The sequence below is a fragment of the Mus caroli genome, chromosome 11 (assembly GCF_900094665.2).
Source record: "Mus caroli chromosome 11, CAROLI_EIJ_v1.1, whole genome shotgun sequence".
NCBI classification, from domain to species: domain Eukaryota; kingdom Metazoa; phylum Chordata; class Mammalia; order Rodentia; family Muridae; genus Mus; species Mus caroli.
The window spans coordinates 27,955,852-27,983,669 of NC_034580.1; the positions used below are offsets into that span (position 1 = coordinate 27,955,852).

At 46.5% G+C, this 27,818-nt stretch overlaps 1 protein-coding gene across 2 annotated transcripts in view; it reads left to right on the forward strand.

Moving 5' to 3' along the window:
* Sh3pxd2b (SH3 and PX domains 2B) overlaps nucleotides 1-27,818 on the forward strand; it is a 79,949-nt gene that overhangs the window by 25,808 nt on the left and 26,323 nt on the right. For both annotated transcript variants that reach the window (XM_021177399.2, XM_029484044.1), the window contains exons 3-6: nucleotides 7,434-7,509; nucleotides 13,783-13,859; nucleotides 22,658-22,749; nucleotides 23,281-23,306. In XM_021177399.2, coding sequence (XP_021033058.1) covers nucleotides 7,434-7,509; nucleotides 13,783-13,859; nucleotides 22,658-22,749; nucleotides 23,281-23,306 — 271 coding nt within the window. The remainder of the gene's footprint in view (nucleotides 1-7,433; nucleotides 7,510-13,782; nucleotides 13,860-22,657; nucleotides 22,750-23,280; nucleotides 23,307-27,818) is intronic.

The window sequence follows — 27,818 nt, forward strand, 5'->3', positions numbered from 1 at the left end:
CGCAGCCCCGCAATAAATAAGCTAACCACCATGTATAATGAGCAGATGGGGGAGAAGAAAGCATGGAGGGAAAGGTGATACAGGGCAGCGGTGATAATACAGATGACCTAGAGTTTTTGCCCATTGCTAGGCTGATGCTGTTCTAGGCAGTGGTGTCTACCTTGAGAGCTCTGCCTTGGCATGTGTTCAGGGGCTTCTTGCCAGCCTGGCACCTCCAACAAGGAACAGTGGGGCTAAGGATAAAGAACAACATGAATATCATCCCAGGGGTTATTCACATCTGCAGAGCAGAGCCCACTTGACTAGCTGGCACATGAAGAGAGGAGTGGGGTGGATGCCCAGATAGAGCAGACTGTTGCCTAGAACCCAGAGCAAACACTGCTCTGGCCTTGAAAGGACCCAGTATCCACTGGCAGTTCCTGCCCATCCGTCTTGTGGCCTCAGAACCCTCTGACCAACCTGCTTTATTTTCCCACTGACGGGTTTAGAACAGCCTCTTGGACAGCCCATTGGCCAACGCCCTAAGCATCCTCAAGTCAGCAACTTTAGTCTCTGTCAGCTCTCTTTCCCTGCTGTTAGCAACCTGAAGACTCTCGGGGGGGGGGGGAGCAGGGGGAGAATCTGGTGGTCTCCAGGATCCTGGGTCAGTCGCCACAGCAGCCTGTCAGCTGTGGTGGGAAGCAGGTGATACTGTCCCAGAGAGTGCCAGCTGGAGGATGAGATGCAAGAGAGAGGGTGAATGTGTCTAATGCCTGGCATGTTGAAGCATGTGGCCCAAGAATAAAGGCAAACCCAAGTTCAAGGCTCAGCCTTCTCTTTTCAGGCCTCACCTGGTGTTTCCTCTCTGAGCCTCCATTTCTTCTGTGCCTCTCAACCTTGGGACTTGTTATGGCTGTGAAATGAGATGTATCTGGCTCAGTGTGTTAAGGGTGAGCTGTCCCTCTCCGCTGATGTTACAACCATGGTGACCTCCTTTATGAGGTCCGGTCACAAGTCTTTTCAGCCCAAATCCTGTGCTTATTATGCCATGTTCTTACTGACCTTGCTTTTACCACAACTTAAGTCAGGTTTTCTTCCCAGCTCAGTGTAGTACTGGGGCTTCACTAGGACAGAATGGTCTGCCCCCGGTGGCCACCCCTGACATGGTGAAGCTGTTCAGAAGCCTGGCTTCATCCAGTTCTAAGGAGTCCCAGATGGCGTGGCGACAGAGTGGGAAAGCCATATGGTTCCAGGCATCTGGCTCAAGCTAGAAGCAGCCTTCTCTCCCTCATATCAACCCCAGATGGGTAGGAGAGGTTGGCTACTCAACTCAGCTGAACTGAGGACTAGGCAAGAAGACCAGCCCACGTGGGACCATGACTCCACATTAGATCATTTCATGATTTCCATGACCCAATTGGCACATGGCCTTGAATTTTTTTTTAAGTGACTTGACTCTGAGTGTGAGGGGAGAGCTCAGGCTTGGAGGAGGAGCTGGTGTAGTGTAACATAGAAGGCAGAGAGCTCAGAAGACCTGGGCCCAGCCACAATCAGCTGTATGTTCTTGGGCACAGTCCTTTAGTCTTCTTTGTCTGAGCATTCTCATTGATTGATATGGGATAATATCAGTAAAAAAACAGCCAGCATTTCTGAGGCTCTGCTCATGGGTTCAGTCCATTCATTTAATCATCAAAAGCACTTTATCTGATAACACAGGTCAAACAGCCTAGGCTCAGAGAAGTTCGCTCATTTGTCCAAGTCACACAGCTAGTCAGATTACCAGCACTCAGATTGGAGGCTGTGGGATACCAGAGCCCGTGCTCTCTGATGCTGCTTTTGCTGCCAGCTTCAAGTTAAAATGGTGTTTGTATTCAGAGGGAGCAATCCCATAGTGCTTAGGGAAGTGGACAATGGGCAGATGCTGGTTGTAGGTGTTGGGTTTCTTTTGGGAGTAATGAAAAGGTTCTAGAACTGGGTTAGTGGTCATGGTTGCTGACTGTGTAAATACACAGAAAACTGCGGAGTGGGGTACATTTTAAAGAGTGAATTTTGTGGTATGTGAGGTATTTCTCTCTGTATCTCTCTCTCTCTCTCTCTCTCTCTCTCTCTCTCTCTCTCTCTCTCTCTCTCAAGTGTAAACTGTAAGAACAGCCCCGGGCTGCTGAATAGGAATGGGTTCTGGCTGGTAGAGTGACTGACAAGCCCAATTGCTTGGAATCAAGAAGGACAGACACAGTATCAGTTTCTCAGGGTTCCAGACTTTGGGATCTGACAGGTTGGATTCAATTTATTTCTCCACTTTCTGGCTCAGGGTCTAGTTTCTGTCATAATGCAGGTAGAACTCCAGCTAGGTTGGATTTTCCCAGATTGTGTTCATCAGCTGAATGGAGCTGAGAAGACAAAGGACTTTGGCTCTGGATGCAGCTGAACCTAGGGCTGCCAAGTCAAAGACTTGTCTCTTCATGTCTGGGCCCCATGGTGAGGTACATGGCAGCAGCTACTGCTCCAGCCTGTGTCTAGCTCACCAGAACCATTACTTTGGAGGAAAAAGAAAAGAATTTCCTCTGTGGCTATCTTAGTTAGAGTTTTACTGCTGTGAACAGACACCATGACCAAGGTAGAAAGGACCACATTTAATCAGGGCTGGCTTACAGGTACAGAGGTTCAGTCCATTATCATCAAGGTGGGAACATGGTAGCATCCAAGCAGGCATGGTGTTGGAAGACTAAGAGTTCCACATCTTCTTCTGATGGCAAACAGGAAAAGACAGGCCCTTCTGCACTGGGCAGAGCTTCAAAGGCCACTCCCACAGGGACACACTTACTCCAGCAAGGCCACAGTAGCACTCCCTATGGGCCAAGCGTATTCAAACCACCACATTGACTTAATCTCATCTTAGACCATAGGATGAGGTGTTCAAGGCATACAGAGACAAAAGCAGGATCAACAACCAGCTAATGTACCTGGACACCAACTGCTGGGTGTTCTAGAGGGCATCAAGGAAGCCAGAACCGTGGGTACCTCCTCTTCTTCTTAGGCAGGAAATTTAAGCAAAGGAAACAAAGTAAAAAGAGGATTATCAGGGTAGAGGCAGCACTCCACAGGCTGCTTCATAGGGAAGGACATTGTCACCAGCCAGCAAAAATATCCCCATATTCCTGACGTCTTAGAAAAGTCTGAGTCCTTTGGTTATCTCTGCCACAATGATGTAAGATCTGGCTTAGCCTGAACTAGTGCTGTAGAGTCAATCAGGATGTCATGGAGGGAGTGGACATCCAGGCAAAGGCCTGGGAATGAGTGACTGGGGTGCCCACAATGCTCACAGCAACACCCAGCAGAGCAATCTATTAATACCAACTACTCTTTGCTAGAACTTTGATGTGTCTTTCTTCAATGCCACCTCACTGAATCCTCCTTTACCAGTATGAGGTCGGTATCATGGGCATTTCACAAGTAGAAACATTCAAGTTTAGAGAGGCAGTTATGTGCCCCAAACGGCAGGGATCCAACTACTACCTCCCTAGGAGCCAGGTGTGTCTGAAAAGATGAACTTGCCCTCAACTTCCAGTTCATGGGTTCATGACCACATTTCCACCCTACAGTTTGAGTACCACTTGAGTCCTTGACAAATAAGCCTCAGACATGGGTCCACCTCACACTGTGTTCTGCAGCTGTCATACTCTAAATCCCCAGGTTCAGTATGTCCCCCTGGAGGAGGGTCACAGCTGTCACTAGAGCTACCCAGAGACACCCTATCTCACAAAAACAAAACAAAACAAAACAAACAGTTCTGATACTGGCTATCATATGATTGACTTGAACACTGTGCTCTGAGCAGAGTAAGGCCAGAGAGAAAGAGATAAATGTTTCACTCTACTTGCACACGGTGCCCAGAGTAATCAACTGAATTGAAAGTACATTCACCAGGGAGGGTGGATGAAGAGCCATTTGGTGCTCTGACTGAGGCAAAGCTCTGAAGATGGTGGAGGAGATGGCTGTCTGCATAGTGGATGTCCAATTAGGCCATGGAACTGTGTACCCAGATATTGTTGAAAGATTTATTGTATATGTGTAACACAGTTAAAAACATAGCAAAAACAACAAACAAACAAAAAACCAGTCTCCCATGATACTAAGTTACTCGCAAATCAGTTTCAAAGTAGCATTATTCATAGTCCCAGACAGACTGTCCCTCATTCCTAGATGGCCATGCAGGTGGATGGAAGGATGCCTCTAGTGAGGCTGTATGTCCCAAGGGGACTTATCTGAGGTTAGACAAGTGGTGTATAAACCAGTGTGAACATTTGTTAGCCAGGGGAAACATTCATTAGCCGATATGGACACACTGTTAGCTATGTGGATACTCATTAGCCAGTGTGGACACTGACTAGGCTATAAGGACACTCCTTAGCCCATGTGGATACTCACCAGCCAGTAGGGATACTTGCTAGCCAGTGTGGACATCCAGAGAGGGTCTCCGAAAGCATCAAGGGAAGGGAAGTAGCCTTGTCACTGTGCATTCTTTACAACATGCTTCCCCTTGGTAGTGTTTCAACTTTGTCTTAATATTGAGAAGGCAAAAGGAGATAGTGCTAGGCAAATCTATAAATTTCAGAGCCTCTGCAGCTAAGACTGATGAGTTGCTTTGGGAAATGTAATGTGCTATATTCCTGCGTGCACAGAATATTAAGCCTGCCTTGTCTCAAGCTGGCTTCCCATATCCACTTAACCCTGAACCCAGCTAAAGAGCAATATTAGAACATGAATGGACAAAGGTGTTGGGACTGGTCATGCCCCTGCTCTGCTGTGTGGCTTAAGGCAAGTTGATTGCCCTCTCTGCTCCCAAGTTTCCTCATCTGAGACTTGGAACTTGTAATGTTTATTTCACAGAGTTACTGTAAAGATCAGATGAAACTGGATGAGAAGACTGTTAACTGTCAACTGCTGAGCACTGTAACCATTATTACTGTTGCTATTATTATTTTATGTTACTAGTGTGACTGCTATTCATTGGAAATTCTAACTGTCCTTTGAAGAGATTCCCCTTCGGGGGGTTGCGTTCTCTCTGTTGAACCCATTGATTCTTTTCATTAAACTTCTGTGTTTTCGGTAGTTTTAGGTTCAACATAAAATGTCTTGGAGAGTCCTGAGCACTCTTGGGTACCCTGCAGTCCCCTGACTCCCCCCACTGTTAGCAGTCATTTTGTCAGTGTTTATTGAAAGCCTGCTATGTGCTGGTATAGAAGAACTCTTCAGAAATGAATCCGTCTTCTCAAGGAGGACCACAGTGGCCTTGGCAGTCAGGGAAGGACACTGGACCAAGTTTCACTGTCCCCATGCAGGATTGAGTAGGGGCCAATGATGAACAGCCACAAATAACACCACAGATAATGGAACCCAGGGTATCCCAGTGGTTATAATTAATAGTAGCTCTCTTAACTAGCATGTACAAAGCTCTTGGTTCCATCCCTAGTACTGCACATAATAATAAAGAAAATCCATGAATAAAGCCTCTTCCCAGGCTTCTGGAAGCTTGCATACCCCAGCTGCCCTTTTGAGCCCAGCCACCCTGAAGCTGTGCCCCTCCCTAGGGTATTGTGTAAACTAGCACAGAAGAAGCCAGAAACTGCAGCCTGATGTACATGCCCCCCACCCTCTCTGATCTTCATGGCATCACAGATAAGAGATCTTGCAATGACAAAGCTCCACTGAGCTTCAGGCTCTGGCCTTGCCACACTGTGGGCTGCAGGCACTGGGCTGATTCCTTTGCCTCTGGGACCTTGAGTGCTAGTGTCTACAGTAAAGGCCGGGTGGGGGCTGGGGGTGGGTGGGTCCTGCCGAGATGCAGTGCCTGACAGCCTGGAGCTATGTAGTTAGCTTCAGGATAGCCAGAACTTACATAGTGAGACTGTCTCAAAAACAACAACAGCAGCAGCAAAACAACCTACCAGATAAAAGGGTAGCCTGATCAACTAGGCCAAGAGCTGGACCATTGGCAGGGTTGCAAAGGCTCTGTGCCCTCCCTCCAGGACTGCAGATGGCAGAGAAGTCACTGTCAGGGAATATGTCCTTCACAAGAGAGAAGGAAATAGACAACAGCAAACTCAGATCCAGCTGTCAGCCCCAACCCTGAAGTGACAAATGTTGCTGGTCATTAGATGTGGCCCACTTCAAAGGATTGGGAAAGTACAATTCAAACCTGGGTTGAGAAACATGAACATATCTGCAGACAGCTTTGGTATTGCTAGGCTCTCGAGCTTAGAGCTTGTTATAGCAGCATATCCTGACCCATCCTGATTCACATGTAGCCAGCAAGCCAGAAAGGAGTCCTGAACCCAGCCTAGTTTGAGCTGTAGTACAAGTTACTACAGGGACCTAAAGCAAAGACCCTTAAAGTTACATCAGAGCATACAAGAATTGAGTGGCAGATTCGTGTGATTTTTTTTTTTGAGTACCGAACCAGAGATTTCACATTAGTTTCTTTCTTTTTCTAAAAGTAATACTTTTTACAAGTCTCACTCTGTACCCCTGGCCAGCCTGGAACTCATTATATAGACCAGACTGGCCTTGAGCTAGATTCACCTGCCCCTGGGAATAAAGGTGTGTGTCACTGTGCTCAGCTTCACTTCCTTTCTTAAGCTGTCAGAGTCACAGTCTGGTTATAGTCTGCCCCCAGCTCCGTCCTCAACCCCGTCCAGTTTTGTGGTATCTCACACACTACTTCCCAATCACCAGACTGTTTTCCAGGCTCTTTGCAAGACTGCATGTTCTCATGGTGGCATGCATACAGCATAGGACCAGGCACCAGCTAGGCCTAGCAGGTTTGGGGTTTCAGGGTGGGTCAGGAATGATGCTAAAAGCCTAGGTTTAAAGGTGAAGGGCATTTTAACACACCTGTCACTTCCCAGAATACAGAGTGACATGTTGTCTGTGAAACAGAAGTCCTTAGGCTATTGTTTACATTTTAAGTCCCATGGCTTAAACTCTAAGAGAATCAAAAATGGTGGCCTGGAGGGATGGCTCTATGGTAAGAGCACACACAACCCTTGCTTGCAGAAGAGCCATGTTTGGTTTCTATGACCATCATTGGCGAGTTACAACAGCCTGTAAATCCAGTTCCATGTACCCTGACATTTCTGGTCTCCTAGGACACCAGCGTGTATGTCGAACAGATGCATACACATGGACACATAATTTTAAATAAATCTTTTTTTAAAAAACCAAACAACTAAGAATGGTCTCTTGCAGCTTTTGAGCTTTCACAGTTTAGAAACTGTGGATATAAACAGTTGCTTTCCCCACGTAAGGTCTCAGATCCAGACCCCATCCCCGTAGCCTCAGGTTTCTAAAAAGCTTGGTGTGAACTTCTAATTCGTCAAATCACAAATTTAAGATGTCAGAGAATGTGTGTTTTGTTTTGTAAAAGGTTCTCACTTCTATTCCCTCCCATTTAGATGCAGATGTTGGACAAGTTCCCCATGGAAGGAGGACAGAAAGACCCCAAGCAGAGGATCATTCCATTTCTGCCAGGTGGGTAAGGGGTACACTCTTGGGCAGGGCAAGCCTCGTCACTTGAAGAACAGTTCCTGGTCCCCAGAAGAGCACACGAGCTCCTCCCCACATCACTGTTGGGGGAGGGGCATTGTTTCTCTCCTAGTTTACTTCTGTTGCTATGATTAACACCACTACCAAAAAACTACTTGGGGAGGAAGGTGTTTACTTCACCTTCCATTTCTCTGTCACTAACGTAGGGAAAGGTAAAAAGCAAGAGCTGAAGCTGAGACCAAGAAGGAAGCTGGCTCACTCACCATGGCTTGCTCAGCTTGCTTTCTTACATAGTCCAGGGCATCCTGCTCAGAGGTGGCACCACCCACAGTGGGCTGAGCTCTTCCACAACAATTAGTAATTAATGACATGCCCCACCACACACACACACACACACACACACACACACACACACACACACACTCCCACAGGCCAGTCTGATGGAGGCATTTTCTGACACTTCAGATCCTTCTAACCTCCTTGTGAGAGAATGCTGTCTGCTTAGAAGGGTTCCTGTAGTTTCCAGGCTGATCCACGATGATGTAAGGCATGGACTAGCCCATCATTTTCCTCCTTTCTTGGATCCCTATAAATGTAATTTTTTATTCATCTGATATAATTGTTATCTCTGAGGCTTACTACCTCAGTCTGCTAACCTAGGCCTAGTCCTGGAAGCTTCTAGCCTCTGTACAATCTAATCTATGCCTAAGATGTTTCCAGCCTCTGAGACTTACTGCTGAATAAGCTCACCCCTTCTAGTTCTTTCTGTGCTCTGGCTGGCAGGTTCAACCTTGCTGTTCTGGCTCCAACTTCTCTCCAAGCTGACTGATTTAATCTGACTTCTCTCTCTTGGTTGGTCTCTACTGAATTGTTCTGCTTGGCCTCATACTAACTTTGGCAGTATGTTTCTAATCTTCTGGCTCCTTCTCATTCTCTGGCTTACTCTGTCTTCACCTGTGTCTAGCTTGTTCTCTCTCTCTCTCTCTGCAACCTGTCTCTGTACAACTGTCCCAGTAAACTACCCCCTCCTTCCCTCTCTGCCCTGCCCTCTTCCTCTCTCTTCCCCTGGGAGTTGGACATAACCTAGTCAGTCAAATCTTTCTCTGATTAGTCTCTTTGTCTGCCCCTCAATTAGACATCACTTTGAAACATGAGTGCTTCCTTCTACAAAATAACTTTACCTCCATTGTTTGGGATTAAAGGTGTGTCATCCCAAGGGCTGAGCCATACTACAACTAGAAACAGGTTGTTTTTGTTGTTGTCGTCCAGTAAATAACACAATCTTGGGTTTCACAGTGTGACCAAATATCCTGCAACAGGTCTCTCTATTCACACCAGTGCTCGTTCAATAGGTTCTCAGGCACTATCAGCCTGGCTGGGTTGAGCAAGTGTTTTCTAGGCCCCCTCTGCTGAGAGAATCCTTAGGGGAAAAAAAAAAAACAAAGACAAAACCAAAACCAAACCAAAACAAAACAAAACAAAAAACTAAAGTTTTTAAGTCTCTCCACTGGGAAAACATCAACTACACTGGAATTTTTTCCCCAGTGGAGAGAACCCCACGTGCCAGATACAATAGCCAAAACTCAGGGCTACAAAGCACACACTTTGGAGTCATTTTTCTTCAGCCCCGTGATTTTAACCACCATCCCCAGCCTCCCCCCTCCCCTGCCCCTCTATTTCCACATCTGCTAAATAAGACAGCGACTCTGCTTCCCAAAGCTCAATTCCTGGCACAGAATAGGCTCTTAGCAAAGGCAGTAAGAAAGGAGAGTTGGGGGGCCTTCCTTTGGGGGTTCTCAGTTTTGTATTTTGGAGTCATTCTGGAATGAGCAGAATGTTTAAGTTCAGCCTAAAAAACAGCCTTTCTTCGAGAAAGAGAAAGGCAGCAGTAAGATGTAGCTTTTTTCTGGATGAAAGAAAGTCAGCTCTGGAAAACTTCCCAAGGCAGAAAACTTGAGCCCGACCCTCTCCCCGGCTCTTAAAAGCCTTTGTGGTTACGTAATACTTTTCCAGCAAGAATTCATGAAAATGCTGCTCACAAGATCTAACCCCTTTGTCTCTGTGCCCAGTTCCAGCTTAGGATTCCCAGGGGCCCCAAGACCTTCTGAACCCACCCCCCCACACACACTCAGCTATTCGCCAGGCCAACACTGTGGGCAGGAAATGGGTCTCCTCTCCTGAGGTCAATTCTTTAGCCAAACTGCCTTGTCAGCAAGACAAAGGCAAGTTTCACGTTAGCACAAAGGCGGGGGAGAGGGCCCAGCCTGTGCGGACTTTCCATCCCAGCAAGGGCTGGGGAGGCCAACTTGGCAGAGGAGGTGACCTGAAAACTAAGAATTACAGTTTGGCCTTCTTCCACTGTGGAAAACAAAAGCCACCCATTCCCACCAAAGCTGTCTCTCTCCTGAACACCCTTTCCACTCCAGTATGGAGGTAGCCCACCATCCTTTCTTCCTCACCCTCCCATCCGCCCCAGACTCACCAAACCCACAGGTACCACCAACAAGAAGGAACCACTGTGAGCATTGGCCAGGCTGCCTGGAGACTGGCCTGAGCATAACCTGGCTCAGACATGGTTGACTGGCCCCAGAGAGCTCACATAGGAGAAAGAATTAGCATGTCCTTATCTAGACTGTCACACACATGCTCATGCTTTGGGGGGCACACAGTAATTACTCCTTTGTAACGAAGACAACAAAACAAAGCCTATTCTCCCCATTCACAGGCTCCAGAGGTGATTGGCTCCTAGGCACTAGGTGTAGAAGGGATTGGCTGTAACTACCTAATGAGCCTCACTAGGCTCAAAGTCCCTGCCTCAGTATCCCCAAAGTCCCTACAAACCCAGGGAGGAGTTTCACACTACTGAGCTCCTTCTGGGTGAAGCTTTGGCATTGGTTTCTGGCTCCCTTTGCTTTCTATTGCTTTGATAAAACTCCACCACCAAACACAAGTAGGAGAATAAAGGGTTTGTTTGGCTTGTATGTCCATGTCACAGTCTACTACTGAGGGAAGTCAAGGCAGAGCCATGAGGAGTGATGCTCTTTGGCTTGCCCCTGGATCATTCAGCCACCTGTGACACTACCCACAGTTGATTGGACCCTCCCAAATCAATCCTTAACCAAGACAATACTCTATAGGTTTGTCTACAGGCCTGTCTTATGGAGACATTTTCTTTTCTTTTCTTTTCTTTTCTTTTCTTTTCTTTTCTTTTCTTTTCTTTTCTTTTCCTTTCCTTTCTCTTCTCTTCTCTTCTTTCTTTTTCTTTTTCTTTTTCTTTTTCTTTTTTGTAAAAGATACAAGAAGCTGTGTTTGGTGGGTAAGCATCAGATTTCTTACTGCACCTAGAACAGCCAGGGATGGAAATGTTTTCTCTAGACACTTAGCCAATTTAAAACTTTCTTAAATATGAAATATATTCACTCACCCTTACCAAGCCCAAGCTCACCAAGCCTACCTTCATCAGGACCACCCTTACCATACCAACCCTTCCCACCACTTTATCACATCCAACCTCACCATGCCTACCTATCCTTACCACACCCACCTTTACTAGCACCACCACCACCCTTACCACATCCAACCTCACCATGCCTACCCTTACCACACCCACCCTTACCATGCCCACCCTTACTACCACCATCATCCTCTTGTGTACCACCACTACTGAGACCAACATCACATTCTTATTTATAGATCCCACTTTTTAAAAAAGTATAAAATGTAACTATTCATACAAAATAACTGAATTTCTTATCATCAGTAGAAATGACATAATGACATAGCAATAATCCTGAGAATTACAGAGTTATAACTTTGATAAACTTAATGATAAACTTCCTGATACATAGCAGGAACTTAAATATCGGCTGGGTGGAAATCTGTTGATTTTCTTAAAAGACAAATTTTTATTAGATATTTTCTTTATTTACATTTCAAATGCTATCCCAAAAGTCCCCTATACCCTACCTCTGCCCTGCTCCCCAACCCACCCACTCCCACTTCCTGGCCCCGGCATTCCCCTGTACTGGGGCATATAATCTTTGCAAGACCAAGGGCCTCTCCACCCAATGATGGCTAACTAGGTCATCCTCTGCTACATATGCAGCTAGAGACACAAGCTCTGGGGGTACTGGTTACTTCATATTATTGTTCCTCCTATAGGGTTACAGCTCATTGGGTACTTTCTCTAGCTCCACCGTTGGGGGCCCTGTGTTCCATCCAATGGAGACATTTTCTTATGTGAGGTTTCCTTTTAGATAACTCTAGCTTGTATCAATGTGACCAAACAACAACAACAACAATAACAATTGTAGTAAATTAACCAAAACAGACTCTGGTTGTGTGGTGGCTTTGAGACAAGTCTGTTCCTTGCAGTGCAGGTTGGCAATAGCCTCATTCTAGTTGTAAATCCTTTGAGCCCACTTATTACCTTTACAGTGAGAGGCCTGTACACTGCTCTCCTCCCTGATGTACAGAAGGGAACTGCCACCAAGTGGGAGCGCATCAGTTCTGGGGTTGGGAGTGGGGGAGTCTTCTCCTACTTTGAGAAATGGATGAAGAGCAGAAAGCATTTGCTACCTAGGGCTGCTCCGTAGGCTCATATTTATTCTTAGTCATGAAGGTTCAGAGATTTTCAAACAGCCTTATTGCAGAGGCCTGCAAGAATGGGAAGTGTGGCCATTTGACTGTCACAGTGGCTAGGGCTGGAGAGGCCACCAGCTTGAAATGGATTTGAATTGGAGATGCTCAGCACCTTGCAGGGTTGGGGACAGTCCTCCCCTGGGAAGGATGCCACACCCAGATTCTCAGCAGTATTGCTCCATGTTGAGGCAAATAGGAGAACCTGTTGTCTCCGACCCTTCCAGGTTCCCATTGAAGAAAATAGGTTCTCACACTGTCCCCCTTTTCTTTGGGAGGATGTTTTTATGTCTCTGAAAGCAATAAATACGGGAAAGCTTAGAGAAATAAAAAAAAAAAAGACCTGTGTTCTGTTTCTCAGAAGACAACACTCTTCAAACCCTTTGATGCACTACCTGCTAGATCTTTCTTTTCAGCAAGCACGGGTAGATCAGAGAGGCCCAGAATCATTAGACAAATAGCACAAAAGTTTAGCAGACCCTTAGACAGGAGCAAGGAGACTTGAACAAGGGGAGGGAGGGAGGCTGTGTTTCTCCTCAGAGATGCCCAGGAGCCTGTGGGTCTTGGGCTGCCCAGGCTGAGCTTGGAGGCACTCTTCCTGCAGGGCTCTTCTGTGGGATTTCACATAGATGCAGAACCTAGAAAAGGGACCTCATGGGAGGAACACATAAAAGTGTGGTCACCAGAGCCTGATGGAAAGTGTTGCAAGAGGATGGGGATGGATAGCAGCAGGCGAGGGAATGGCTGTCAACCCTACAGCATGGTATGGCACTGTGTCTGGCCGCTGCTAACTGGCTATTTCAGAATAACCGGAAGAGAGGTGTCTTAGGGTTTTACTGCTGTGAACAGACACCATGACCAAGGCAACTCTTATAAGGACAACATTTAATTGGGGCTGGCTTACAGGTTCAGAGGTTCAGTCCATCATCATCAAGGTATGAACATAGCAGCATCCAGGCAGGCATGGTGCAGGAGGAGCTGAGAGTTCTACATCTTCATCTGAAAGCTGCTAGCTGAATACTGGCTTCCAGGCAGCTAGGATGAAGATCTTAAAGACCACACCCACAGTGACACATCTACCCCAACGGGGCCACACCTTCTAACAGTGCCACTCCCTGGGCCAGGCATATACAAACTATCACAAGAGGCTTATGCCTATTTATGCATATTCTCAGCAGGAATGAGAAATGCTGGAAGTCATGCCAGTCATCCCACTCATCGGCATTAATTGCACATATTATAGTTACACAGTGCAGGCCATAAGTATGTATAGTGACTGTGCTAGCTTAACCTACTCCTGGACTGGCTGGAGTGTAATTCCATTACAGAGCATGTGCTTAGCATTAACAAGGCTCTGAGTTCAATCCTCATAAAACTTAAAAAAACAAAAACAAAAACAAAAACTCTTCTCCATTAGGCTCATTCTCCCCAGCTATCTCGCTAGAGCAGTGGGGCTTTGAGAGGTTTAGCCTGGGTGTGGCTACCCACATACACAGGTACAGCCTGGAATACTGAGGGCAGCCAGGAACTTTGGTACTAATCAGGTCCACCCTCAGACAGCACTGTGAGTGGTGGTCAAGTGGGCCACTGCTATATTGAGTGTGTTCTCATCTCCTGCAGGCAAAATCCTCTTCCGCCGCAGCCACATCCGGGACGTAGCCGTCAAACGCCTGATACCAATTGATGAATATTGTAAGGTAAGCTGAGATGCCAACACCATCTCTCTTGTGGGTGTTCTGTTTTATTTTCCTTTCTGAGTGCCAAATGTTCACTCAAGGGTAGGAGACAAAACAGAACAAAACATACCCTCCTCCCCCACCCCCATTCGACTGTGGAATCAACCTGAATCCACTTTCAGTGGCTGTGTGGTGTTGCCCTGGGTGTGAATGGTCCAGTTAGCATTCAGTCCCTGTTATTGCTGGAGCAGCTGGCCTCTCTCCCCTTGAATGTTCCAACAGAGGAAGGCCTGCCTGTTCTTGCAGTTGGATGGGATCGGTTGGGAAGGAAGCATGCTGTCACTTCTGTTATTGTCTCTTATTAATTGAGTGTAGTAAGACTACAGGATGCAGGTGCCACATGCAGTCACCAGTTGTCTCTGTATCCAGAGGTGAAATTAAGAACTTCCACTTGTGCTGGGGAGATGACCTGATCAGTAAAGAGCTTGCTGTACAAACATGAAGGCCTGGCTTTGGCCCAGCACCTATGTAAAATACTGAACACTAAGTGCCTGTGATCCTAGAGTCTAGGAGTAGACACAGGAAGGTCTTGGCAGCCCACTGCCTGGCCAGTCCAGATTCTGTAAGAGATCCTGTCTCAAAGCACAGTTGAGAAAGGCACCCAATACCAACTGCTGGCTTTTATCTGTGTCCATACTCATGTGCACCTTGCATATACCACCAAGATAGAGACACACATGCACAGAGAGACAGAGATAGAAAGACAGACACAGAGAGAAGAGTTCTACTCATACCAGCTCCAAAAGAGAGTAAAACTCTTAAAAATGTACTTAACTAAAAGTGCAGGATTTATACACTGACCCACAAAGCATGGTCAAGAGAAGTTCAGAGAGCTCTGAATAGGGCCGGATGAGGCCGTGATTGCCTTCATTCAGATACTCTGGGGCAGACGCACAACTCTGTGAGTTTGAGGTGAACTCCATCTACTCAATGAGTTCTAGGTAGCCAGGGTTACATATAAGGTGAAACCCTATCTCAAAAACTAACTAACTAACTAACTAAACTCTAAATAACTAGGCGTTGCAAAAACAGCATTTTTCTAAAACAGGAAAAAAATTCTTTCTATCTGGATTTAATCCTATAGAAATCCAGTAGGTTTCTTAGAGGTGCTGATAAGATCAACCATGTGTGTGTGTGTGTGTGTGTGTGTGTGTGTGTGTGTGTGTGTGTGTGTCTGTGTCTGTGTCTGTGTCTGTGTGTCTGTCTGGTTCTGTGTCTGTGTCTGTGTCTGTGTCTATGTGTGTAAATTCAAAGGACCTTGAAAGATAAGTCACACTGATCATTTCCTGGAGCCCACAAGGCTCCTTACTCCCTATGGTGATTCAGACTCCGTGGTACTATCCTGGGATCTCTGCACAGGTCAGTGGACAGGAGCCAGGGATCTCTGCACAGGTCAGTGGACAGGAACCAGGGATCTCTGCACAGGTCTATGAACAGGAGCCAGGAATCTCTGCACAGGTCCACGAACAGGAGCCAGGGATCTCTGCACAGGTCCATGGACAGGAGCCAGGGATCTCTGCACAGGTCCATGGACAGGAGCCAGGGATCTCTGCACAGGTCCGTGGACAGGAGCCAGGAGTAAATGCTTTCACAAGCCAGGCTAACTGATACTCAGGGAGGTGCCGAACAGTCCAGTGAGGAAAGTTGGGTTTTGGTTTTTGATCTTTGGTTTTGTTTTGTTGTTTTTTTTTTTAAATAAACAGGTAGGACAGCTAGCTACTGCCTAGTTCATCAGGGCCACAAATTGTCACAGATTTGGTGATTTCCACAGCAGGACTTTTGTTTTCTGTCACTTCAGAAAGCTAAAATGCAAGCCGCAGGGTCTCAGGCCTTGTCTGTGGCTTTCTGCTAGCTGTCTGTGAGTGTACAAGACATGTTGTCTGTATGTGTCCGTACCCTAGTCCAAAGGATGCCGTTTATGTTGGTCAAGGCTCACTCCTGGTGATTTTGTTTAATCTTCAATTACTTCTGCAAAGACCCTTCTCAGCTACATATGCCCTGAGGGGTTAGAGCTGAACCATGCTCTCCTTTCATCTCAGACACAGCCCCCGGTATCTGTACACATGCAAAAATACAATGGACTAGAGCCCTTATTTCACACTTTGTACGAAAATCAACTCTAAAGGGGTCACAAGAGCTGCAGAAATGGCTCGGTGAGGAACATGATTTCGTCTGGACCTGAGTTTGGATCCTCAGCACCCATACATAAGGCCAGATGTGACAGACAACATCTGTAATCCCTGTGCAGGGGACCTCAGAGGCTCAGTGACCATGGAGTTTATCTGACTTGCTGATCTCTAGAGTCACTAAAACATCTCAGAAAATAAGGTAAATGGTGACAGTGTAGGCGTCTCACTTCCACAATGCGCGCACATCCGCACACACACAAAACTGGGCCCTAAATGAAAGAGACAAAACTGGAAAGCTTTCAAAAGAATATGTGGAGGAAACTTTCATGACCCTAGTTTAAGCTATGAATTTTTTACTGTGATACCAAAAGTAACAGTCCTTAAAAATATTTGGTCAAGATCTACTTAAAAACCTCTCTGCTAAAAAAACAACAACAAACAAAACCACTAGGAAATGGAAAAGATCGGTCACAGAGATAGGTCACAGATGGGGCGAAATATTTGTAAATAACATTTTAAAGGACTTTCTAAGAATACATGAAGAACTTGTGCCAGGTGGTGGAATACCCCTTTAGTCCCAGCACTCAGGAGGCAGAGGCAGGTGAGTTCGGGGCCAGCCTGGTATACAGAGTGAGTTCCAGAACAGCCAGAACTACATAGTGAAACCTTGTCCTGAAAAAAAACAAAAACAAAAACAAAAACAAAAAAAAAACAAAAAAACAAACAAGAAGAAGACTATCAACAACAACCTATACAACTCCAGATTAAAAGACTTTAAGACAAGGGAAAAACTCCAATAGCACTCTCATCCAAGAGGAGACCAAGTTTATAATAAGCATGTGAGCAAGGCATGGTGGTGCACACTTTAATCCCAACACTCAGGAGATAGAGACAGGAGGAACTCTGTAATTTCAAGGCCAGCCTGGTCTACAAATGAGTTCAAGGCCAGCCAGGATTACACAATGAGAGCTTTTTTTTTTTTTCAAAAAGTAAAATAAATTTCTAAAATAAACATGTGAAGCAATGCTTATCATTGTGAGCCACTGGGGTCATGCAGACAGGGACTGAAGAATGACATTAATCATGGGACAGTTGTGCTACATGGTAGTGAGGATCTGGCAAATAATGGGGCAGTTTCTGGGAGGCCGAGACACAAAGATCACAAAATTCCAGTCCAGCCTGGGTACATAACAAAAACCTGTTTCAACACACCCGGTGAAGATCATCACCCAGCCAGCCCTGGGGCTGTACATAAGATAAAACTTACGTCCGCACAGAGGCTTGTCTGCTAACCTTCCTAGCAACAGGAAGTCGTAATAGCCAAATGTAAGGGGCACTCTGTAACTTGATGATATCGAGTGGTTAAATTTGGGTAAATTCTACGACCCAGCTGAATCACAGAGACACGATGCTAAGTGAAAGAAACCAGATGCAGGAGATGACTGACCTGTGAAATGTGCAGACAGAGAGTTTACGAGCACAGAGCACAGATGAGCCGTCTCCTGGGCCCCGGGAGGATGGGCGGGAAGAGGGACTGAAAATTGGATGTTTGGATGATGGAAAAGTTCTAAAACTGAATTGTGGGGATGAGGATAGAACTCTATAATTTACTAAATACTGAACTGGGTACTTGCATGTAAATTATACTGTAATCTGAAATTTTTTATACAAAAAGGGGCAGTGTTGGGACAGATGACTCCTCTTGGTCAGGAGGCATCTAGGAAGGGCTGAAAATCACTCTTGGTGGAGTAGTTTGCTCCTGGTCAGACATGACCTCCTTGCATCCCTCCAGTGACTCTGTAAGGTGGATTTCCATACTCCCACTGTGTGGATGAGGAAACGAAGCCCCACATCAGAACTGTCCAGACCTGGGCTACGCATAACAACCACATCAGAGGGCTTGCAAGTTGAGCCCAGACTCAACACCCTGTGTACCATCTACTGCCTCTATAGAAATAAAAATGCAAGGGTTGCAGCGATCGGGCCTGCGCTGTGTCACAGTGCTGTGGTCTGAATATGGGTTGAGACTGTCTCTCAAGAGGATTTTTATGTTGGTTGTTTGACCTTCGGTGCAGCAGTGTTCAGTTTGCAGAACTGTTCAGACCTGGGCTTAATGCTGGCCTCAAGTGAATTAGTTTTCCTGAGAACTTGCTGATATGAAAACCAAGACTATTGGATACTCTTGGTCTCGTCTGTATTTCTTCACCATGTTGTGACAGAGTCATGAGCTCTAGCCAGCCCCACAGTTGTGAGCCAAACAGACCTTTATCTCATACAGGCCTCAGCCTCAGTTTGCTTTGGTCTAGCAACAGACAATAGATTAACATAGGCAGACAAACTCTTCCCTCCTACAATCTGCAGAAGGGGGCGGGGACAGGAACAAGCTCTTTGCTATACCTTCCGACTCCCAGAGGAGAGTTCTATGTCTCCCATGTCCCTTTTTAAAAACTAAAAAGCCTGAAATTGGCATTCCAAAGGCAGGTCCTGCTGGCAAGACCATTAGGTTGTTAGGGTCACCTTGCCCCACTGGACAATTCCTGCCTGTATATTCCTCTGCCCACGTCATCCTGCCCTGTTTTCTCCTCAGCACATCCAATTCTCTCCAGGTCCAGCTGCATTCATGTCGAGGGATTCCTCAACCTCTGGACATTTATTCTGAAAAGGAGATTTTTAGAACTTGGAGCTGTGAGAGACACCAGCTGCCTGCAGCTGCCTGCAATGTAGGATGTCAGAGATTATGAATTAACCACAAGGAAGAAACTGCTTAGGTTATACATGCATAAGCGATTCCTAACATTTAGACATCTGTTCAGAACATTGTGAATGGACTTAAGGCAATGGGATCCATCATACTGACTTTAATTTTAGTAGAAAGTGGTAATCCCCAACAGGTAGAAATAGCCAACGACTATTGGTACCCAAACCTGACTGCCAGGTGTGTAGTAAGAAGCAAGAAAGGGCTCTGCCAGACCTAGAGTAAAATTACCAATCGGTACCACACAGAAAAGCTACTAACAGCCCTGAAGTAGACCCACTCGTGCATGTTGGGCAGGTTGACACTGACAGAAGTAACCTTGCAGATCATCTGGATGACTGGATTCCTGGTCTTCATATGAGGAGGAGGTATGGGAGGTGGGTAACCTCAGCCTCACAGCACAGTGGGATCATTTCCAGGAACTTAAAAGTCATCACTATGAGAGGCAGTGTATAGAGATTTTAGAAAATAAAAACTTCCTGTCTCTAGGAATAGAGGGACTATTAAAGACACAAAAGATACTGACCACAAAGATGTGTTTATTTGGCCACATTACATCTAAGAACTTCTGTTTATAGAAAGACACAACGAGACACACGTGACTCCTGGGCTGCCACCAAGACGAGTGTCTATTGTCACACAGCCTTGTAAACAGCTACTCAGCTTGCTGTGGGGCTGCTAGGACACCAGCTGTCTTTTTGGCAGCCCTTGGCATGAGCACTGCCCGAGATGCAACATCTTCTGAGGGAAGCCCAGCTAAGCCTAGCCATAAAGCTCTCCAGGAGAGGCCCAGCCCATGGGTCCACTGTGAAGGATGTGAGAGAGACACGGTCTCACCAGCTTCTGTTCACACAGGGGCCAGAGCATCAGACTATCTCTAGAGCAGACTTCTCCAGCAGAGAAAAAAAGAATCATTCCTAATAGCCGCCATGCTGGTGATTACAGACTGTGTGGATTGCTCCAAGACAGGGATGACTGATACCTTGAAGTCCTCTTTTGAAATGAACTATGTATGTTTTGAGTTTTGATACAGGAAGGTTTTGGTTGGTTGGTTGACTTGGTTTGGTGTTTTGTTTTGTTTTTCTTAGACAGGGTCTTACTATGTGGCTCCGGCTGTCCTGGAACTCACAATGTAGATGAGGCTGGCCTCGAACTCACACATCTGCCTGCCTCTGCTTCCCAAATACTGGAATTAAAAGTGTTCACCACTTACAACCCAATTAAGCTCAGGGTCTCATGGATGCTAAACAAATGCTCTGTCACTGAGCTATACCTTCAGTCCAGGACACCTGAGTATAGCCTGACCCAGCTCATTTCCTGCTGCTGTAACAGAACATCCGAGACTGCATATTTAATAAAGAAGAGAGGTTTCTTTCGGCTCATGGTTCTGGAAGAGTATGGTGCGCAGCAAGGACTTCTTACACATTCCAACTCGTGGTAGGGGAAAAAAACGAGCAAAATGTGGCTCAAAGGCTTGATTTATACCGTGTACTGTCCCTCCTCCCTTCCCCAGCAAATCCTTGCTCACTGGAGAGAGCATTAGTTTATCTTGAGAGTTCTGCTGAGGAGCCTTTTACCATCACAGACTAGATAGATGTAAGCTGCCTGCTTGCCACAGACAGACAGACACAGTTCAGCTGTCTGCAGATGTCTTCGCAGATGCCGCAGGGCACAGCTCAGCTGGCATCCCTTCAGCAATTCCCTAATGTTGTTTAGCTGCAAAAGCTACAGGACTTCAGAGGAAAGATCCCTAGGCAGGAGAATGTAGCTCTGCTCCCTGACAAAGGTCAGTACTGGTGCCAGTTACAGAGTAGATGCTTCGTGACAAATCAAAATGATTGACAAGGGGCTGGTGAGATGGCTCAGCGGTTAGGAGCACTGGCTGCTCTACTAGAGGACCTGAGTTTGATTCCCAGTGTCTACATGATAGCTCACAACTGTCTGTGATTCCAGTCACAGGGTATCCAATGCCCTCTTCTGGGTATCATGGGTGCGTCACACAAATGGTGCACAGACATACATGCAGGCAAACATTCATATACATAAAATAAAAATGAATAATATCTCAAAAACATTATCAACATGCCATATGTCAGCATCTCTCATGCTGATGGGTATGAGTAGACAGTGAGTATGGAGGGGCTTCCAGGACCATTGCCCACCTCACACTGTATCTTTCCACTTTAAGCTTGTGGAGGTAGCTCATCCAGGCTGAGGTGAAGCTCAACGGCAGGACACTAACCCTGGGACTCATCCCCAGCACAACTGCACCCTAAAAATGTAGATCCAGCAGCCCACCTGTCCATAGATGGATGAAGGGAATATACATGGGTGACCCCCTGAATGGGTGAACAAGATACCAGCCAGACACGGTCATGCCTAAAGGAGAAACTTAAAGGGACAGAGGAGAATGGTGGAGGATGCAAGATGCAAGGTGCAAGATGTTAGCAGGGACAGTTTCTGTTCTGCAAGGTGGAATGAGCTCTGGTTTGGAGGTAGAGAATAGGAGTGTGTTCAAGTCTTAGCTATGCACGTGAAGAAAGTTAATGGCCAATTTGGTATTAGTATGTATTTCACCTCAATTCTTAACTTCAGAGGGAGAAATGATGTAGGGGTCAAAATCCCCTCAGAGCCGTAGGTTCAGTTCCACCCTGGAGTCCCCTGTGCATCTCCATGATGTGCATCTGAGCCCGGATGGATCACATGTGCTTCGATGCAGGAGTGGATTCAGGCTTGGTTTTCAGAGATGTTAGGCAGAAAATACATAGGACATCTTATTACTCAGGCTACACCAGGCCAGAGGTGCAAGAGAGGCACCAGGGAGCACAGCCTAGGAGGCGCAGAGTCTTGTTGCGCTATGGAGGCTTCTGTAGGGGCTGCATAAATCCCTCATATGCATGGTTGCACCCCCACCTCTGTGTCTAAGTGACATGGACCTGAACAGGCTCTATCAGTCACAGGCTGTCCAATGCCCTCTTCTGGAGGAGCCTCTTGCATCTCCATCTTCCCCATCCAGCGCTAAGAGAGGAGGAAGGGTTAAGTATTTGTTGAAAACCACAGTGTTCACTCAGTGCAGTGCCATCTCTCGGATGAGCAGGATGTGCCTTGTTCTTTTCCAGTCCGGCACTAGGCAGAGAAGATACCTGTTAGCTACTTGTATGAATACGTGGTAGGTCAGCACGCAGAACAAACGCCTGTACCCTTCTTTACCCTCACCTGGCTTCTTGCAGCTTGCAGGTAAGCACAGCAGGGCTCGGTCGTGACCCAGCTGAGCCACTTTTCCAGATGGCTAGGAACTGGCCAGTGGAAGGCTGGCATGCTAACCCTGGAGACTTCCATCCACCCCATATCCAAATTGTTGGGCTTTACAGCCTCAGCTTGGGAAATTCAGACTCTCGTTGGACACACTCCAGATGTTCTCCAGTGGTGTGGTAGAGCCGGCAGACAGCAGAATATGGTTGATAAAGATGAAATGAATGGAATTCACGCTGTTAGTGAAAACATCACTTTCCAAACGAGCATGTACAGTATGAGCTGATTGTGTACATATGAATATATAATGTTTACACGATGCCAGCAGAATGTATTATCTCCATACATCTGGGAGAATGTGTGTGTGTGTGTGTGTGTGTGTGTGTATGTGTGTGTGTGTGTGTGTTCTCCAAGTCAAAGGCATCAGCATCACCAGGAAGCTTGTCAAAAATCCCTGATTTCAGGCCCCACCATAGGCCTGCTAAAGCTCCGGTGAGCCCCAACCTATGTGTTAGGAATCAATCCCGCTGTGCAGTCCTGGTGCCTGCCTGAGTTTGAGAACCACTGGTGACAGCATTCTGGATACCCTCTCCTTCCTCGGACTCACCCCGTCTCTGCTTTAGGCCCTGATCCAGCTGCCCCCCTACATCTCTCAGTGTGATGAGGTTCTGCAGTTTTTTGAGACAAGACCTGAGGACCTGAATCCTCCCAAAGAGTAAGTCAGTCTGTGGACTTCCCCAGGTGACACTTCCTCCCTCATTCCCTCCCGCCATCCTTCTAGACCCATGGGGACCCAGAGTCAGCAGACTGCAAACTAAGTCAGAGTTCATTGCCTCAGCCCTGCAAGGCCTCACTGCCTGTGGCTTCATAGCCACTGTAAGTGGGTCAAAGTCCTATTTAGCAGGCAATGGAACCTGACTAAGCGTCCCTAATCCGAAGTTGTTTTACATGACCACCATGCTTATCAAAGAGTGTGATAGCAGGGTAGACTGAGAATCTTTCCTATGGTCTCCACTCCCCAAACGCATAGAAACCTTGGTCCAAGGATCCAGAACACTTATTAGATAAAGGCAGAACTGAAGAGGGGGCGTCTTTCTTAGAAGAAGCCTGGGTTCCTGGAGTGGGCTTAGATTCATTCTCTCCCTGAGGATGCTGTGGGGTGGAGCCTGTCATCGTCCTAATGGAATCTCAGCCCAATACATAACAAGGACTGACCAGCTCTTTCTCACCCCTGTCTCCTACACAGGGAGCACATTGGGAAGAAGAAATCAGGTAAGCATTGATCCCATTTCCTTCCTTTCATTCCTGCCATGTGCCCAGGGTCGGGTTCCAAGCTAGGGACACAGCAGTAGACAGAGGGATAGATGGACAGATGGATGGTGACTGGATGGGTGGGTGGATAGACAGACAGAGGGATGGATGAGCAATGGATGAATAGTTGCATATGGAGATGATCATCAGAATGAGTGGATGAGTCGGCGATTGATTGATGAGGCCTATTTCACCTTTTGCCAAAACCACTACAAAGTGATAAGACGAGAGTACCTTTGTGGTGTGAGAAGACAGACATCTTCCTAACCATGCTGCAGAGGGTTCTGGGTCTCCATGCCACTTTGTACAAAGTAATGTGGACACTCAGAGCCTTCTGCAGTGCTGTAAGGGTGAGAGTGGGGGGCAGGGGTAAGATAACGATCCTGAGTCATGGGGACTGAGGGTGAGCTCTCCAAAGAGCAAAGGGAATACAGACTGAGAAGACACTGTGCACTGGGGCTCGGGGGTGGACTCGGCAGATCTGAGCCTGGTCCTCTGACAGCCTCTACCAGCCTGCTGCCTGGGCAGGTTGATGCCTGTCACTCAAACCCTGCTGGGCTCCTTCCATACAGGAAGCTTGCTTCTGCCTGCCTTTCTATTCTTGGGATGATGCGCTCTTCTGGCAGAGGTGGTTGTGGAAAAGGCAAGGCATGTTCTAAAGACGACGGTCACTAGTCCATCTCTTCTTACTACCCATGCTCCTTCTGGCCCCACAGCCAATGTGGGTTTCAGAGCTTCCGGGGCCCTGGCCTCTAATCTCTTTGAACTCTAGGACATTTTAGGGCTTCATGCATGGGGAGGGTCACAGGCAGAGATTCCCAAAACGAAAACTAAGTTTCTTCATGTGTGACATCCAGGCCTGGGTGTGGCTCAGTGGTAAAGCATTCACCTAACAAGTACAAGGCTCTGGCTTCCATTTATGTGCATAGTCACACATGTGCACATATACAAACACACACACACACACCACATATACACACACATACGCATAACACACATGTGCACATATACAAACACACACACACACACCACATATACACACACATACGCATAACACACATGTGCACATATACAAACACACACACACACCACACATATACACACATACACATAACACACATCCACACACATATACATATACCATACACATATACCACATACATACACATACCACACATACATATATATACACATACACACCACACACACATACCACACACATATACACAGGCACACACATACCTCATACTCACCATGCATGAGATGTGCTTTATAGAATTGTCAAAGGGTCTATAATAGTATATGTAAAACCCTTCAATAGTGCTATCTAGCTGATGCTGTTCAATTATCCCTCCTATGACTCAAGCCTGTAGATGTCCCCGTTAGCACTCTGTCCACACTTCAGGCCTGTGCTCTCCCTCTTCTCCTGGGAGCAGGCCTAGGTCAGTTTAGTCTGATCATGGCGGAAACTGAGAACAGAAACCATACCTCATCCCTCTTTCCTCCACCCCAGCCTGCTTTGCTTTGCTCTCTGACTACATCTGGCTCTCCTTTGGGGTTTAGTGGTCACTGGCCACACTGTGGCATCCTGCTAAAGCTGCAACTGGTTCTCAGCCAGGATAATGACACATTTCTTTTCTTAGCAAAGATTAGTGAGCAGCTGCGGCTCTAGGCTGGTCATGGAGTTTCTGGCTTTGCTTATGAGACTCCCCTGAAAGGAGCTGGGGAGAAGGAGAAGGGAGAGAGAAGAGACAGCTCTGGTTGGTGAAAATAAGAGTGTCCAGTTGGAACAGGCTTGATGAGGGACCTGTCTGGGAAAGAGAACAGAGGCTCTAATTTGTGGTGACCGTGGTTGATATCACTCACCTGCCGTGATGGGGCCAGGTTTATTTATAGTCCCACTGGCTGGAACGCGGCGCCTTCCTTTATTCAGAGTCAGAACCCTCCATAGGCTCCTTGTTTATCTGACTGGTGGACACTGCCTTGATTTTAGAGCCGGTTTTCTTGACTGAATTTAAGAGAGATTTAAATTAAAAACAGACCTTACCCCTGCATTTTCAATACCAAACCTTAGATGGGAGAAGGCTTGTCTGTCCCCAGCACTGCCCAGTCACAGCCAGCTGGCTCCTGCAGACTTGGCTTATGTGGTCCCAAATCCTGCTCATCCCACAGGGGGGGAAAAAAATCACACCACAATTAAGAAGGTTGTCTGAAGGCTTGCAAGAACATTTCTTCTTGATTTTTGCTTATTTTCAGAATCTTCCAACAAGCCTGGCAATTTAGTGAGCTTATGGAAGGAAAAGTCTCACTTTGGCTTTAGTCAACATTTTAAAAATTCAAGACATATCATCAGAAAGAGAAAACACCTAACTCAAGTTTCTCTGGTACAGAAGGCAACTGTGTGGCTTAAGAATGCTTTTTAGCATAAATGACAGAATAACTCTTCTACTGTTCATTCCTGTGGGCCATGTAACATAGCCTAGAGGATTTGGGGGAGGAGGGGGTTGTTCATTTGTTTGTTTTTGTGGTTTTTTTCGAAAGAGGCTTTGTCTGTGTAGCCCTGGCTCTCCTGGAACTCACTCTGTAGACCAGGGTGGCCTCAAACTCAGAGATATGCCTGCTTCTGCCTCTCAAGTGTTGGGATTAAAGGCATGAGCCACTAATGCCCAACTAGGAATCTTTTGGATGCCTCTGTGGCAACATTTAGAACCTATTTGCCTTGAGAGAGATGTTCCTGGTACCATGCATAATGGGGCTTAGGTGCAATTTCACACCCCACCGATAGCGTCTCTATGTCGCACCTAATGGTCTGGAGCCTCATTATTATTTGTTCTTTAGATTTATTTATTTATTTTATGTATGTGAGTACACTGTTGCTCTCTTCAAGCAAACCAGAGGAGGGCATTGGATCCCATTACAGATGGTTGTGAGCCACCATGTGGTTTCTGGGATTCGAACTCAGGATCCCTGGAAGAGCACTCAGTGCTCTTAACCGCTGAGCCATCTCTCCAGCCCCCTAAAGCCTCATTTAAGCCTCCTGTCTAATCACCTGAAACCATACATTTTGTCACCAGTGTTGATAAGTGGGATATTCTGAGTAAAATGTGCACAACTTGCCCTGGAAGCAACACTTGGAAGCAGTTCCCTGCTCTTACCTTGGAAGCATGCCTCAGTAAAGGGACTATAGCCTGAAGCCCCAAACCCGAGCCCTGAGCCCTGTGCTCTGCTGAGCTCCGGTCATGTAACCAAAGGCCAGCACGCTGCCCTCTGCTTCGTATCTCATGGTTTCCGATTCTGCCACTCGGTATTTACTGTGTGTGTGATTGGCAGTGCTAAGTCCCCAGGGACCTAGACAGGAAGTCATTAAATCCAAGTTTTAAGATATTCCATTTGGGTATTTATTGAGCTCCATTGGGTTCCATTCGTGGTCTAGAACATGAATTGACAAACTTTTTTCTAAAGGGCCAAATAATATATAGATAATTTACACATTACAGGTCATATGCAGTCTGTCACCAACAATAATATTATAGTATTCATCTCTCTTTCTCCTCTTCCTCTTTCTCCTTTTCTTCCTCCTTACCCACAAACACTTTAAAAATACTTCAGAGTAGATGGGAGCACCTGACGCCCTTGTAGAGGACCCAGGGTGAGTTCCCAGGACCCACACGGTGGCTCAGAACTGTCTGTAGCTCCAGTTCCAGGGATCAGATGCCCTCTTCTGACCTGCAAGCATCAGGCAGGCACTTGATTCACACACATATAGGCAAATAATCATACACATTAATTAATTAATTTTTTTAGAAGCCTGCAAAGCAGAGGATTCCTGCTAGAACACAGACACCTAAACCACAGCAGGAAAACATACACGGGGAGACAGGGAAATGCATGGAGTTGTTTTTTTTTTTTTTAAGTAACATGGAGAGCCCAAAGGGATGGCTCAGTGGTTAAGAGCACTTGTGCTCTTGCTGAAGGACCAAGCTCAGTTTCCAGCACCCACACCAGGCTGCCCACAACTGCATGTAACTTTAGCGCTGGGCAGTCCTCTGACTTCCTTGGAAGTCAGCCAGTGTGTGCACATACCCACACATTTACACATAACTCAAATTGATCTTAAAATATATAGTTTTAATTAAAAAGCAAACCAGAAAGGAACAAAAGTTGCAGAGGCAATGCCAGGCTGTCAGAGGGGTCACCGCAGGTGCCCTTTAGGAAAGTATCCAGAGATGCCAACGGCTAGTGAAGACTGTCTCTCACAAAGAGAACAGCATGTGCTTCAAGCTCTGAGAAATAGAGAGCGTTAAGGCTGCTGGCTCAACATGGCTAGGTAAGGCATACAAATGTGAGATAGATTTGGCTGCTGGTGACAGAAACTTCTAAAGGATTATAGCTGAAACAATTCAATAGTGTTTATTAGTTCAAACACAAAAGATAGCCGAGCTTGGCAGAGCATTTGATGGTAAAAAGATCAGG